At 39.9% G+C, this 15517-nt stretch overlaps 1 protein-coding gene across 2 annotated transcripts in view; it reads right to left on the bottom strand.

Moving 5' to 3' along the window:
• BBOX1 (gamma-butyrobetaine hydroxylase 1) overlaps nt 1-12949 on the bottom strand; it is a 61882-nt gene extending 48933 nt beyond the window's left edge. The window contains exons 1-3 of one of the 2 annotated variants that reach the window (XM_046017908.1): nt 12724-12949; nt 3894-4321; nt 2542-2656 (exon numbers count right to left, since the gene is read on the bottom strand). In XM_046017908.1, the coding sequence (XP_045873864.1) occupies nt 2542-2656; nt 3894-4112 (334 nt within the window). In that variant the 5' untranslated portion in view covers nt 4113-4321; nt 12724-12949. Of the gene's footprint in view, nt 1-2541; nt 2657-3893; nt 4322-12167; nt 12275-12723 lie in introns of those variants that run through there. The other variant, XM_046017909.1, reaches the window with a different exon arrangement.
• Nucleotides 12950-15517: the final 2568 nt, after the last annotated feature.

A 15517-nucleotide genomic window follows, 5' to 3' on the forward strand; every position in this document is an offset into this window, starting at 1 on the left:
AGTTTCCAAGCATGCTCTCCTACTTTACACATCCATGATTTTCTTCATGCCCTTTTCTCTGTCAAGAATTTCCTCACTATCTTTGCCTGACAAACGGATTCTTCAAAATCCATCTCACGTGTCACCTGCCTTCTAGGGATTACTTTCTTGTCTCTTCCAATTCCTTCCTCTTTATTATAATTAACCTTCTCTGCAGGCTTTCATGCACTTAAAATAAAATATTATATATATCTGTTTTCATGGCTCGGATCCCCCTCTTAGACATGATAAATGCTCGAGGACAGAATCTGTGTCTTTTTTTAACTTGGTATTTCCTTAGAGTTTCCAGCACGAAATAGATGCCCAATATATGTGCAACTTAATAGAAATTTATGAGGGAATGAGTGTTATCCATGTCTTTCCTTCCAGCTGTGACTGTCCATTGACAAGAGTTTTTTTCTGGCTGATCATCACGGGTCTTTTCATTTTTGAGTTTGACAGCTAGTGCCAAGGGAAGATCAAGGAAAAGTGGTCTGCATCTTGATGCCAGATTTTAAAAGTCTTTCTTCACTCTAAGGAAAGAGCAGTAGGGGCAACATGGCCACTGAGGACGAAGAACAAAACCCCTTCACAAACGTAGCTGAGTTTGTTTTCATGTTCTGGAGTATAAATGTTTGGAAAATATGCAATGGCAGGACAATAAGGTGTCAAATTCTACAGGCAAAAAGCCATAGAAGCAATATTCCAAAAATGGTCCCCTCGCTTTCCCCTTTATCCCACCAACTGCACAGCTTGAGAATATATTTTAAAAATCTGATCTTGTTTTAAATCATTAAAGTATTTTCCAGTGTCTAAATAGCAGCCAGGTCTCCTTATATTATTCATGACTGCAGCCCGTGACTGGTTTTTTCCACTACTTAACTGAGTGTAGCATCATTTCCATTTTGCTACTGCCTTACGGAGAAAGCTAAGCTACAAAGCTGCATTCGTCAAGAAATATTAATGGTGGAGGGTGGCTGTATCTTTTTACAATGCTTAAGAGCTTAAGCTGTAATAATAAAAAGTTGGCTTTTGTTCCCTGAAATAATCAAAAGAAGAACTTGAAGGAAATGAAAGCAAAATCCAACAGGATTACAAAATTAGGGCAGAGTTAAGGAAAAATATTTTGAGTACCAGAAGAAGTCTAAGATAAATAAAAAATAGCAATACATTTCTGAAACAGCTATTTGACCCAGATAATTGCTACTCAGTTATGTAACTGGAGACTCCTCGAAGACTCTAACAATTCCCTCTCTGGGGAAAGGCAGGATAGATGTCTTTCCCTGGATGCCCATCTGGATTCCACCAGCTAGCTAGAAAAAGAAGGTGGATTCCTGGCAGTTTAGACAGAAAGCACAAGGGCAAAAACTTGTCCATTGTCGGAATGAAGAGACAAAGCTATAGAGGAACCTAGTTCTTGACAACACCGGCCTGTGCCTGAATAAGAAGGGGACAATATCATGCCCTATTGATAACTGTATATGTGCTGCCGAAGCGAGCACAACCCTATTGATAACTGTAGGACAAGGCAGAGCTGTGTGGTTCAAGCTAATTAATTAGTAATATCTCCATACCCAGGAAACTCGAATTTAAAACCACTCATTATATGTATTTGAGAATTTCAGTTCTGAAAGCAGTAGGTGAAGTCACTGTCTTGGTGTGTGACCCAGAATTCTCAGAAGGGTTACAGAATGTTACAGAATTCAACAAGGCTGGTCCAATATATCTGGTTAAGAGTGGAAAAGAAAGTTGAGGGGCACTTCCCTTGTTAGTGTGTTTGTAGAAGTCCAAATTCTGGTAAATACATAAGAATCGTGACATTTATAGAATTGCCTTTGACCCACATAGTCTTCTGATACCACTGTTCAAATTACAGAGGGTAAATAATTAACTTTTTACTTGTATTAAGTACAAGTGTTTCTTTCATTTTGTCTCTCAGCTCAAGAATAAAGTCTTTTTCCACTGAATCTAACTATTGCGGTTTTTTAAAAAAATATTTTTGTGGTCACAGATTTTCTTGAGACCCATTCATCTCTCCCCGCACAAACCTGCTATGCACACATATGCACACATGCGCTCACACACACACTCCTGTGCTCACTCAGTGCCGTGTATACCATTCCATGGGGATCGGGGATCACGTAATTTTCTCTGTGAATACCTAGGAACTCTGCTTTGTTGATTTTGTGTTGTTGTGGCTTTAGATAAAATTAAGAAGCCTTCTTCGTTCACCCTACTCCTATGCAGCAATCACTTAAGGAGTATCTGCTGTTCCAGGATTCATGGTAGATGACAAGGATACAAGTTTGTTGCACTTTTTTCTCTTCCTGGCTCTTAAGAATGTCTAGAACTCCTCTATATTTCCTTTCATCTCTACCCAAACAATTGGTGTTGGTAAATCATTAAACATCCTGCATAAATTACAATCATGCTTTAACCAAAGCACAAGGGTTTAAATTTGCTTCTGAGTAAATTTCTTACCATACAAGTTTCAAAAGACATTGACGACCACGGCAAGATTACCTGGCAAAAATAATTCTCTTTGGAGTTTTTCTCTGGCCTGCTGTGAAAAGCATCTTTTCTTCAGCCAGTCAGCTTCAAACTCACTGTAATGCTCATTTGGCCACGTGATACAAACCTTGTAACACAAAAGCAAATATCACATGTATATGTATATTACATATATGTATATCATGCTTCTATGTACTTTGGTTTACTATTGCTCTGCTTTTGAAAGTCAATGTAAGATATTCAGGGGATCCAATTAACTTTTAGTCTTTTATTTTTTATTTTATCTTATTTTCACTTATGTACACATAGGCATAGAATACACTTTTGGAAAACAAGGAAACTGAAAGCCAAGAGGATACATCTGCAGCTTGAATTCCCTTAAATACCACACAAGAAATAAAAACTGGTCTGAAGTTCTTTTTCTTGTTCTATGTCCTCTAAACCTGTTGTTTCCAAACTTTCTATGATGACTTAAAGTCAGGTATCATTGAATATAATATTCCTTCCAAGAGTATCAGAACTAGGAATGAGGATGACGAGACAGACTATCATCACCATAAGTAACAATGGCAACAGCGTCCTGAGTAATGAGCACTGTAGACATAAGTCATCTAGTCTGCATACAACTCTAGAAAGAAGGTACTGCTAACATTCACATTTTTCAAGTGAGGGACGTAAGAGTAAGTAACAATGCTAAGGTCATGCAGTTCGCAAGCAGTGAACCCTGGGAGTAAAGTCCTTGAGTCCAGATGAAGACAAGAGGGGAGAGAGACCCAGTTGTTCACACCTGCTCCTCTGATAACTATCCTAGTGAATGTGGAAGGCAGAAACACAAGCTGGTGGCCGCATCCAGTTTGCAGTTTTGAGAGCTATGTTTTTGGGAATCCTACAACAAGGCTCGCATTTGATGAAAAATACATTAATCAATACACGTTTCTGAGTGCTCACCAAATGCCAGATACCATTTGAACATTTTTACCCATATTATCTCATTGCATCCTCTGTCGTCTCTACGAACATGTTGCTAGTATCCCTATTTTGCAGGTGAGTAAACTGAGGCCCAGAAACGTTCTTTTAATTATAGAAATCGTCTGATTTTGTCTTCAAGGTTGTCCATGTACTGAAGGAATAATGAGCAACACTGCATTTTTTCTTCAAAATAGTAGTAATACAAATAGCAATAACAGAAACAGAAGCTCCCACTTACTGAGCGTGCTGATTTTGCACCAAGCACAACACAAACGCGGTTCTGGCTGTAGTTATGCATATGGTCAAATGAAAAACAATTCATTATTGAGGTTATCGGAGACTAGTCCCTTCATTGAACTTGGGAGAGAAAGGAGAGATCATTTAGAATGGATTACCTTTTTCCTGTCAAACGTCAAGCCTTGAATCCCGATGTTCACATCAAGAGCTTCGATGAGGAGCTTCCGCGCTTTTGCAGAATCCAGGTAGCAGTCGGGGCACTGGCAATTGTCTCGCAGCCATACAGCTGGGTAGAGAGACTCCGCGCCATCCTGCCAGAAGACCTGCATCAAATGAGCCCCGTCCAGCACGGCTGCCTTTTGGATGGCACAGTGCATGTTGCTGGTCCTTGCAGGGAAATCTTGTCAGCCACCTGCTATGACAGATCCTGGGCAAAAGGAATCTGATGCAGATCAAGCCTGCACTTGACTTCTAAGCATGTGAACAATGCAGGTGGACTCTGGCTCCTGTTCTTGGCTCAGCTGCCCAAGCTTGAGGTTTGCCTATCAGCGCTGGGACCTTTGTTCTGGTGAGAGTGTTTCATATGCTGTAAACAGAAACACAGTGACTAAAAGTAAATAAGATAAACATGCTGAATCAGGATCCAGATGAAAAGAATTCTTTGTTTTTTGGTTTTTTTTTTTTCCAGAAATTTTAGATAATGAGTTTGGAACCAATGACACTTTATAATTATGTTTGCATAAAAGACTCTGAAAATTTTTTAAGGGAGAAAAATGCTCCACAGATTTAAAGTGTCACTAACGATATCTGTGCTATTTTAGCACATATAATTGCACCTGTCTTTTGGGGAAAAAATGTTTTTATGACCCTAAATTAGTAAACTTGTTCTACTGAGGGAAATTTTAATGCTATTTATTTATTTTAAGAGGTGCTATAATCCAGTACATTGTACTATTTCTATTCCATCATTTACTTTCTTACTTATACAATTCATTTTCTAAATGCAGTATAAAAGTTTCCAGGCTCAGCAAGGTCACCATTCTTGTCTTGTTTGATTCGTTCTCTGGGATTTTCTGTTTTTAATAGAGTGTGCCTCAATATTGCAGTTCCTCTAATCTAAACCTTTACTGAGTATTTTCATGAAATTTCACCTTACTTGGGAATACACACATTCTTTTTTATTAAGAAACACACCAAATTTTGAGGGCATGAAGTAATTATAGGAAAGGAAATCAAGTGAAAAAAGAAGTACAAGCTATTACAGACTGAACACCTCAGTGTTGATTATGAGTCTATTAATGACTACATGGGGGGCCTTCCGAAATTCTGTCAATGTTCTAAATCTCACTTTCTTCATATATAATTTTCCAGGACTCTAAACATAGATGGAAGAAATAGAACTTAGTTGGAAAGTGTAGAATTTATATGGAAGAAATAGAACTTCTTAACCTGTTCCTTATAATGATTAGCTCATTATATGTGACATGTGATGATAGAAACAAGACTTCACTGTCTTGGGATGAAGGGGAGGCATGCACACATGGGCATGTACACATGGGCATGTACAAACACACACGCGTGCGTGTGTGCACGTGTGCACACACACACACACGCAGAGTGACTGTTAACCACATTCCTTCTATGTATCAGGCACTGCAGTAGACACTGGAGGGTTCAATGACAAGAAGGACAAAACAGCTCCTGGTCTTTCTTGAACTTACAGAAAGGAAGACTTTATGTACCATTAACACAACTTTAAAAAATACACTACATTAAAATAAAACAACTTTTAGGTGATTATTTTACATGTACTTCCTCAAATCATTAACTTGGATGATTTAGTCAGGTTATGAAGTCGGCCAAGACAAGAAAAGATTGCTTTCTCCAGTTAGCTCAACCACATTGAAGTTACCTAATGATAAAAGAGAAACACAATTCACAGGGCCCCATGCCGATGCCTACTCAGGAACTCACATCCATTTTTTTCTTAATAATTTATACAGCAACAGGGCAGCACTACTTAGAAAAATCATCGAAAATATTATTTAGTTCAAACTTGGGTGTTTACCTCATAGATTTTGAGTAAGGGGACTTCAGAAAGTTCAACATAAGTTCCTATGCAGAATGGGTAGGATGTTTAATTTCCCTGATAAGAGAAGGGAAGGCTGGCAGGTTTTTTCTATATGTGGTTTCAGGGGACAGTGATGGTTCCAGTAAATACAGTATAATCCAAGCAGATCCTTAAATAACATATGATACACAAGTACAAAAAGGAGAAATGTAGTAACTCTTTAAGTCAGGGTTGACAAATATTTTCTGTAAAATGGCAGATGGTATATATTTTTGGCTTTCCAGGCCATCTATGGTCCCTAGCACATATTCTTATTTTATTTTTTAAAACTTTTGTAAGACTGTAAAAACTAGTCTTACCTCATAGGTTAGACAAAGCAGGCTGCAGGCCATACTTGGTCCACAGGCAAGAATTTGCCTGTCCATGGGGCACCTGGGTGGCTCAGTGGGTTAAGGCTCTGCCTTCAGCTCCGGTCATGATCTCAGAGTCCTGAGATCGAGCCCTGCATCGGGCTCTCTGCTCAGCAGGGAGCCTGCTTCCCTCTCTCTCTCTGCCTGCCTCTCTGCCTACTTGTGATCTCTCTCTTTGTCAAATAAATAAATAAAATCTCAAAAAGAATTTGCCTGTCCTTGACCGAGTTATGTAAAGCATGCTTTTATTACAGTGGTAGATAATCATACTTAAATACGGAAAATAGTTCATTTCTCCTTACACATAAAGTTAAACCTATTCAAATAATACTAAGCATCTTCTTTTTGCCTGAAATGTTGTGTCAGAAAGTTCAAATTTCACCATGAAGCTCCAGAGTTCAAGAAAAAAGTAAGATAATTATTAAAGTAAACAAGGAAATAAGGCTAGAGATAAATAGCACGGAGAGTCATCTGAGAAGCTCCAGGACACCTGCTTAGAGAGGATGTCTATTTGAGGAAGTCTTAACAGGATGTGATCAATGCTTCTGAATGCATATGAATTCCTTGTCCCCATAGATAGCCATGTGGAGATGTGGATATGTTTACCAGACATGAAGCTATAACAAGTCATCTTAGTACAGGGCTATGGTTTTTCAGTGGGTGGCAAGACGATGAGAGACAGATAAAGTTCTGGTTTCACAGCAAATAAATATCATCATGGATAATGGAGAGTCCACAGGCAAATAGAAGCAGGAAGAAAAATACATGCATGTATCCTAATTTGTTTATCTTGTTATTTATTCATTTTGATACTTAACCTGATCTATTTATAAAGTGATGGATTATTCACTTGCTAAAATTATTTGCCAAGAATCAAAGGCAAAAATACCTCAGAATATCTACACACACAAGATAAACGTATGGAGTTTTTTTTTTAATATTTTATTTATTTGACAGAGAGAAATCACAACTAGGCAAAGAGACAGGCAGAGAGAGAGAAGGAAGCAGGCTCCCTGCGGAGCAGAGAGCCTGATGCGGGCTCGACCCCAGGACCCTGGGATCATGACCTGAGCCGAAGGCAGAGGCTTTAACCCACTGAGCCACCCAGGCGCCCCAAATGTATGTAGTTTTCAAGCTCACTCTTTTTATACTGAGAACATAGCTACATGTTTGGGGGGAGGGTAGAGGGAGAGGGAAAGGGAGAGAATCTCAAGCAAGCTCCACCCCCAGCACAGAGCCAGATGCAGGGCTCAGTCCCACAATGCTGAGATCATGACCTGAGCCAAAATCAAGAGTCAGGACACTTAAGCCACTGAGTCACCCAGGCACCCCAACCTAGCTACATTTTAAAATACATTTGACATATTGGCCCTGGTCTGATTTCAAAACAGTATAGGATGTATTTATTCTATGGTAATAGTCCTTCAGATACAGTGAACTGAAATCACAGGTCTCCTTCCTTCCCTATCTTCTCTAAATCTACTCCATTTCCAGACTATTCTTTATAATATATGATCTCTTGATTCTATACCTTTCCGGATGCATGGTTACTTTCCAGTTTTAAATGTCTTTCAAAATGTGGGGCTTCAAGTTATACAGTATAGCACAGATATAACATTTCTAGTATAAGGAAAAAGGGAATTAGTACCTTAATGAGGAAAGAAATGTTTTAACTTTTATTTATTTATTTATTTATTTTTACCTTGGGGGTTTGGAAGAATAGTGGTAACTGTTTATAGGTCTTAAGAAAGAATAACTAGCTTGGTTGTACAATAAGAATACTGGTGTTAATTATATTGATGGTAAGATTACTAGTAATAATAGTAAAATTTTACATTTACCAAATGCCTTCTTCATGCCAATCATGTGCTAAGAGCTTCACATACAATAGGCTATTGAATCTTCATCAAAATCCAATGAAAAGGGGCGCCTGTGTGGCTCAGTGGGTTAAAGCCTCTGACTTCAGCTTGGGTCATGGTCCCAGGGTCCTGGGATCGAGCCCTGCATCGGGGGGGGGGGGGGGGTCTCTGCTCAGCAGGAGCCTGCTTCCTCCTCTCCCTCTGCCTGCCTCTCTGCCTACTTGTGATCTCTGTCCGTCAAATAAATAAATAAAATCTTTTAAAAAAATCCAATGAAAAAATACGCTGCAATTACCTGAATAAGCAGCAGAAGAAAGAGGCTAGGGAAATCAGCCTAGTAGTATGTAGCCTGGTAGTAGAATCCATCGTAAGTTCTCCAAGGGAGTAAGACAATTAAGAAGAAAGATTCTTTTCATTTATTTTTATCACCAAAGTTCCATGTATGTCAGTGCCTATTTCAGACTCCACTCGTTTCCTATGTGTTCATTAATGGGTTTGAAAAGGTTTTGGTTGAAAGGATTTTTATAAAACTTGAAACTTGATACATAGATAGGTAATGGATACATTGTTTTCCCCTATAATATACATTGTCTCTGTACTTAGAGATGGCACTGTGTCCAGGTCCCACTTACCGTTGAAGTGATCACACCTTAGAGACGTCTGTACCAACCAACACTAATTATATTCCAACCTGCATCAGAAGCTTTCCATTTCTCTCTCTTTTTTTCTTTCTTTCCTTGTTCTATCTAACATGTTTGAACCAGAACGGAAAAAGCATACTTCCAGATATAGGGGAAGCTGACTGTTTCCCCCAGCCTGCCTGGCCAAATTGAGATCCTTTGGAGGATATTTCAAGAGAGGAGGTGCCGTCAGGACCAGAGGCTGATGGGAGCTGCCCCAGGCACCGGAGAGAGTGTGGAAGAACTGGAAAGACTTGGGTGTTGCTCAAGTTAAATTGTTTGGGTATCTATCAAGGAGCTTGTGGGTCATTTCTATTCTTCACAATTCCTTTCTCAGTTCATGATAAATGTGAATAGTAATCCAAAAAAAATAGCAAAGAGAAATGGGAATATGGTTCCCTTTTTAACTTACCTTGTTTTACTTAAAGCTCTACTGGGCCAAATGTGATGAACATTCAAAAAGAAAGAATAATCAAGAATCATCAGTATTTAAAGGCAAATTATTTCTGAAAGTTTATAGGTTTGTACATAAGTGTGACTTGTTAAAATCCATTTTTCCATTTAGTCCACATGACCTGCTAAAATTGAGCCCTGTTGAAGCATCATAGACTTGTATCTATCTGATAAATCACTGTGTTTCTTTGAAGAAGAGAAAAAAAGAGAAAAAGAAAAAAGTAGGTATTCCTAGGTATGTGTGTGTGTGTGTGTGTGTGTGTGTATGTATATATATATAGAGAGAGAGCTTCTATATATATCATATATATATTATATATATTTTACCAGTGGGCCCTCTTTGCTAAATTAACGGGCACCTATAAAACAAAAATGCTAATTTATTTTAGGAGTTAATTATTATTTGGCTTCTCCTTACTCACAACTATAATTTTGTTTATAAAATATCAGATTGGTTTGGGTAGGAGGGAGTAGATTTCCTTGTCCTGGAAAACAAATCTTGGGTTAGGGGGATTCTAATCTGATAAGATAGATTTCTTTTAATTTAATCCCATCACTTGTGTGTGTGTTTGTGTGTGTGTGTGTGTGTGTGTGTGTTCCTTCCTAACTGACTCACTGTATTTTTTCCCTTCAGAGTTATGGAAGTTTATTTGGGACTCCTGTTTGGCACAACTAAATTGTCTGTTTTAGAGATTATCCTACTTCGGCAATGGGTGTGGTTTTGTCTTTTTAAAAATTTTATAAATTCAAGTTCTTTCAGCTGGTTTTCTCTAGCACTGTTTGGAAACTCAAGAAAGTAGTTCTGAAAGTTATTTCATGCATTGATCTTGGAAACAAAAGAACTTAGAATGAGAACTCTCAGAGCCTGAAAGAAACAACTCATGATATCACTGGGCTTAGTGCCCTCATCAGATATGCAAGGATAATGGAAGCTCAGAGATGCTGGGTGTGATTTGTCCAAGCTCGCAATGATGGCTAGTAGGAGAGGTTGCTCCAAACCTAGGTTTGCCAGTTCACTGTGCACATATAAAGTAAACATTTCTTAGTTCTAATAAAAGAGAGCACAAAATTTCCTCAAACACTAGCTAATTGTACTAATTTGTACCATGGGTTTTGGATGGGATTCTCAAGAAGTTAATGTAGAAGCTCCACAATTACTATATATAAAAATTAAATCGAATGGAAATTAATAATGTACATCCGAGAAGCCTGATTCATCTACTGGATTACTGACCCCTAAAACAAAAGGCTATAATTTTTTACTTATTTTTTTTGTAAGAGAAGGAAAGAATAGAGTAGACTCATGTTATCAAGTGTCAGTATCTGTTAATTTCCATCTCCTCTCCCTTAGGTAAGTCATCAGACCTACTATCAGACAGCAGGATTCTCTTACTGTGTCTGTCCTCCTGCTTCTAGGTGGTGCAGGAAACATGCAGAATGTATGGGAATGTGTGTGTGTGTGTGTGTGTGTGTGTGTGTGATGTATGTATAAAATCATTTATTTAGCACTTATTATGTTCTGGCCCCCCTGTTAATGCTTTTGATTATACTAATTATTTAATCCTCCATCAACACTGAGTTCAGTGCTGCCACTGCTGTTTTATAGGTGATCTTGAGCTTGGACAATGAAATAACTGACTTGAAAGCAGAGGAAATAGGAACCTGACCACTACACTGAAATACATCATGGAGAATCTGTGGCTAAATAATTTCCCAGGCAATAATTCTAATTTACCAAAAATGTACTATTAAAATAGTAACCAGGTCTCAAGTTTGTTGGTTGTTAGTTGACCTCACCATCTGACCACTGGAAGAATAGGACAGGACGTTTTCCGGACATCCCACCATAAAGGCTTAGAAAGTATTACTATTCTTTTATATATCAACCTTTAAATCATAAAACTCAACTCATTTCCATTTGGTAAGGCAAAGGTTGACCAGGTTGCATTTGAGTGTTTGTGTGTCTGAACTTTAGTATCATTTCAATATATGCATACTCTACTCATTACACCTGCTACCTAAGGGCCTTCAACTTAGAACCTGTTTTTTATTTTTTTAATCTTGATTTAGTAAGTGGCTGAGCTACTTAATAATTCACGAATATACTCCTGTGGACAATGAATTCTACAAAGCCATTAGAAAAAACTCTGCATTCTCGTGAGTACATTTAACACTCTGCCTGTTACCTTGTTTAAAGTATCAAATTTTGTGTAAACACTTCCTTCATAAATTATAAAAAAGAAAACTTTTTATAAAAAGCCTCATTCTGGTAGAATTACCACATTCAGATTGAAGCTCCTATATCAAAGTATTTGTTGACTGGTATAATGAAGCATACTGGGTCTAGATTTTAGGATTTCTAAATCTTTGAACCAGGACATATATTCATTATGGGAAATCCTATGTTTTATAATAAAATCAATTCAAAATACCTGTTATGTCTCTTCTTGAGCTACATTTGGGGAAAAAAAAAAACAACTGAAAACGCACACCAATGTCAGCCTTAATTGACCAGTATTCTTGAGAAGCATTTTCATTAAGTTTTGGATTTAACAGAGGGTCAAGGTATAATACGCAGTCCCTTTCTTTGGTCTGGATTGTGGCTTATTCAGTGAATGTTTCCAATCCAGCCAGAGCCCTCCCTTTCCCACCACCAAGTTGCTTTTGAGACAGTATCCTTTCTGTCCCCTCTGTAGGCTTTCTGGATCAGCTTAGGGACTGTAAAGTAACTTGACTACTAGACTAAGCCAAACATAATTGGGAGAGGAAAGCTGCCAAGAAGCAATCAGATCCACTGCATTCCAAAATCAAGCCTACTCCAAATGCTGATGGACCATACCCTTCGCAGCCCACATGGCTGTGAGACACATGTGCCTGGATTTCTAATTAGATGCTCCCCCCACCACCAATCCACAGACATGAAGCTCTTCCAACAAGGCAAAGTTGAGCTCAGACCTACCTGTTCCCAGATGTGCTTCAGGCACCAAACCATGCAAAATTGACCAAGGACAGAAAACATCAGCTTTGATCCTCACATCCTTTGGGGAGGGAGCCTTCTGGTCACCAGCAAATCCCAGTTGATCTGCCCGCAGTTTCCCTACATCTGACATGTGATGTAGCACTATTACTTGGGAGCCTTTCTTTCTGCTCCTGGCAGCTCCACGGAAGCCCTGCCCCCAGACACAGCTGAGGTTTGCAAATGAGGAAGGATGTCCCAATCTGAAGGTGTAGCAACTCCTGAAGGGAGCTTGGAGGTAGAAAGAGAGAGAGAGAGAGGTGGTGGTGGTGGGGGGGAGGCGGGGGGGGGGGGGGAGAAAGGAAGGACAGAAGGAAGGAAGATAGAGGAAGGGAAAGGAAAAAGAAAGAGTTTTTATGGCCTAGAGGAGAAGCAGTTAGAAAAAGAAAACCTTCGATTACCAATTAGTGCCTAAAGCCATAAACCACCAGGACTCCGTGCAAAACATTGCCTTACTTAGTTCAGAGTCTTTCCTGGTAGGAGGTAGGGCAGCTCTCACCTGTTTGTTCTCCTGACCCTGGGCCAGCAGCAGCAGTGGAAGCCAGTGAAGGAGACTCCTGTCTGATTGGTTCACAGTGACAGTCCTTTCAAAGTCAAGCTCACTTGGAGAAAAGACACTGAGATGCACAGTTAACAGGGAGAACCCACCAGCTCCCACCTCAGCAGAGGTGAGATGGTATTTGCTTGCCCATAGAATATTCCATTTGAGCCTCTCTGAAGGGTGCTGGACTACTTCTGAGACTGGGAAGGTTGGGATGAGTCCCCTTAAGCCTGATGCCCTCCTTTCTTGGCAGCAATAGCTGAAATGAACAGTAGCTGCCCGAGAACACGGGGTTTTTCTGAAGGCACCCGATTACCCAGTGACTTGACTCACAATTACACAGGCCTGAAGACAACAAAAGGGAAGGCGGAGGTGGGCGGTGGGCCAGGGACCCAAAGCCTGGCTGCCAGACATTCAGATGGAGAGTGCCCAGTGTAGAGGAGGACTGGAAGACAAGTCTCAAGTCGTAGTTCCTGAAAGAGTGGGAGATTCCACTAACAGAAAATCTGCAGGTGGCAACTGAGGTCCAGAGAGAGCCACAGGAGCCCTCTGCCCTCCTCCCACAAAACCTCCCTACCCACAAGACACTGAAGCAGTCTCAGCCAGCAACTTGTTGCTTCTTGCCTGAAGGACTCTCACAGCTGCAAGACAGGCAGGAACAAAAGAGCTAACCCAGGAGAGAGAAAATGCAGCCCAACTCTCCCACAGACTCTGCTGTGGATTCCTGCCCAGGACAACTGCCCCTCCCAGAACTTCAGCGTCCCCTCCCTCCATGATGCCCTGTCGGTTCCTTTCACAGTAAAAGTTAAACGGTGTCTCTTCATCTGTGTGGTTCCCTCCTCCATCTTCCTTCTTCCTTTCCCCAAGTCCCCAGGTCAAATTACTGACACCCAGCGTCCAGTGAAAATAATAGCAGTTTTTTTGTTTTTGTTTTTTTGTTTTGTTTTTTTCCCCAAGGACGGGAGGAGGGTATGTGCAAGTGAGGTGCCCCCATACATGTTGCCAACGTTTTAAAACCCACGGCCACTGAGCCTATAGGTGTGCCAGAAGCAGTGGGGTTAATTATGTTCTAAACATTCAGATGACATCATAGAAACTCATTGCACTAATTTTTCTTTCACACTTTGTGCTTTCATAACCATCATTGGAATAAATTAGGTAAACTCAGCTCCAGCTTTAAGAAAGTTGTTGAAAAAATGTGTTGCACGTACATAGCTTCTAATAGAAGAGCAAAACCAAACAAAACAACAAACACACCTGTCAACAGTTCTAGTTCTAGGGGCTCCTGGGTGGCTCAGTGGATTAAGCCGCTGCCTTCGGCTCAGGTCATGATCTCAGGGTCCTGGGATCGAGCCCCGCTTCGGGCTCTCTGCTCCGCAGGGAGCCTGCTTCCTCCTCTCTCTCTGCCTGCCTCTCTGCCTACTTGTGATCTCTCTCTCTGTCAAATAAATAAAATAAAATCTTTAAAAAAAAACAAAAAACAAACAAACAAAAAAAAAAACAGTTCTAGTTCTAAATCCTACACCTAAAGAATGAATTCCCGCACTGAAAACGAACAACCAACAAAAAAAATCATACTCTTGACTGCGAGAAGCCTCTTTAAGATTAACAAATAAATAAATAAATGAGCATTTCTCAAGGGCTCTCTCCTATCTGTGTCCCTCCTTCAGAGTCTTCAGCTTGCTTTCACATATGGCTCTTTAGGGTTCTATCCAGGAAGTAGCGAACCATATCACGAGTCCAGATTTTAGATGGAGGAAACGAGATCGCAGAGGTTCATGAACCACAAGTGGTGACCAAATGTGCAAGAGGTAGCATTTGGTTCCAGACCCAGAACTGTTGACACTTGGCCCAACTGTTTCTTTCCTTCTTTCTTTTTTCAGATTTAAGAAGATTATTCTTTTTTTAAAATTTTTTTATTTTTTATTAACATATAATGTATTATTAGCTCCAGGGGTACAGGTCTGTGAATCGTCGGGCTTACACACTTCACAGCACTCACCATAGCACATACCCTCCCCAATGTCCATAACTCAACCACCCTCTCCCTACCCCCTTCCTCTCAGCAACCCTCAGTTTGTTTTGTGAGATTGAGAGTCTAAGATTATTCTTAAAATTAAGTGCATGTCGAGTGCAGTGAGTTGAACTTAAGTACAGCCAGTGTATTACACAGGAGAAACATGGAAATATATGAGGAGCGTGAACCAACAAAAGTGGCTCTGGATTTCTTTTGAAAGCCTTCTTCAATATTGCCTCTGCAGAAAGACTGGATGGGACTGAGCACGATCCCACTCAGAGATCTGAAGGTGGGTGCTGTTTCCGGGGGAGAAAGCCTGGTGACTTCAGCGGCGGCAGACGTACATTGTGTTATATTTAACATATGGTGATGCTCAGGGAGTTGTCCTGAGCTTAAGAAGTTATTACAGATGGCAGGACTCATTAGCTTCAGTGAAATCTAGGACCTATGGAGAAATTCTGCAGCTTACACAATTTCCTATTTGGAAGAATGAAAAACAGCAGGATTTATGAAAAATATTTACCATATAAGCAGTTGATATATAGCATCATTCTTTTTGTTTAAATTTCAGTCATTTTCAAAAAGTTTAAAAAGCTCAAAAAGTGTTTTAATGATATGAAAAAGACTGGGGCACCTGGGTGGTTCAGTCAGTTAAGCGTTCATCTGCAGCTCAGGTTATGATCGCAATGTCCTAGAATCAAGCCCGCCATTGGATTCCCTGCTCAGTGGGGAGTC

Source organism: Meles meles, chromosome 8 (assembly GCF_922984935.1).
Source record: "Meles meles chromosome 8, mMelMel3.1 paternal haplotype, whole genome shotgun sequence".
NCBI classification, from domain to species: Eukaryota; Metazoa; Chordata; class Mammalia; order Carnivora; family Mustelidae; genus Meles; species Meles meles.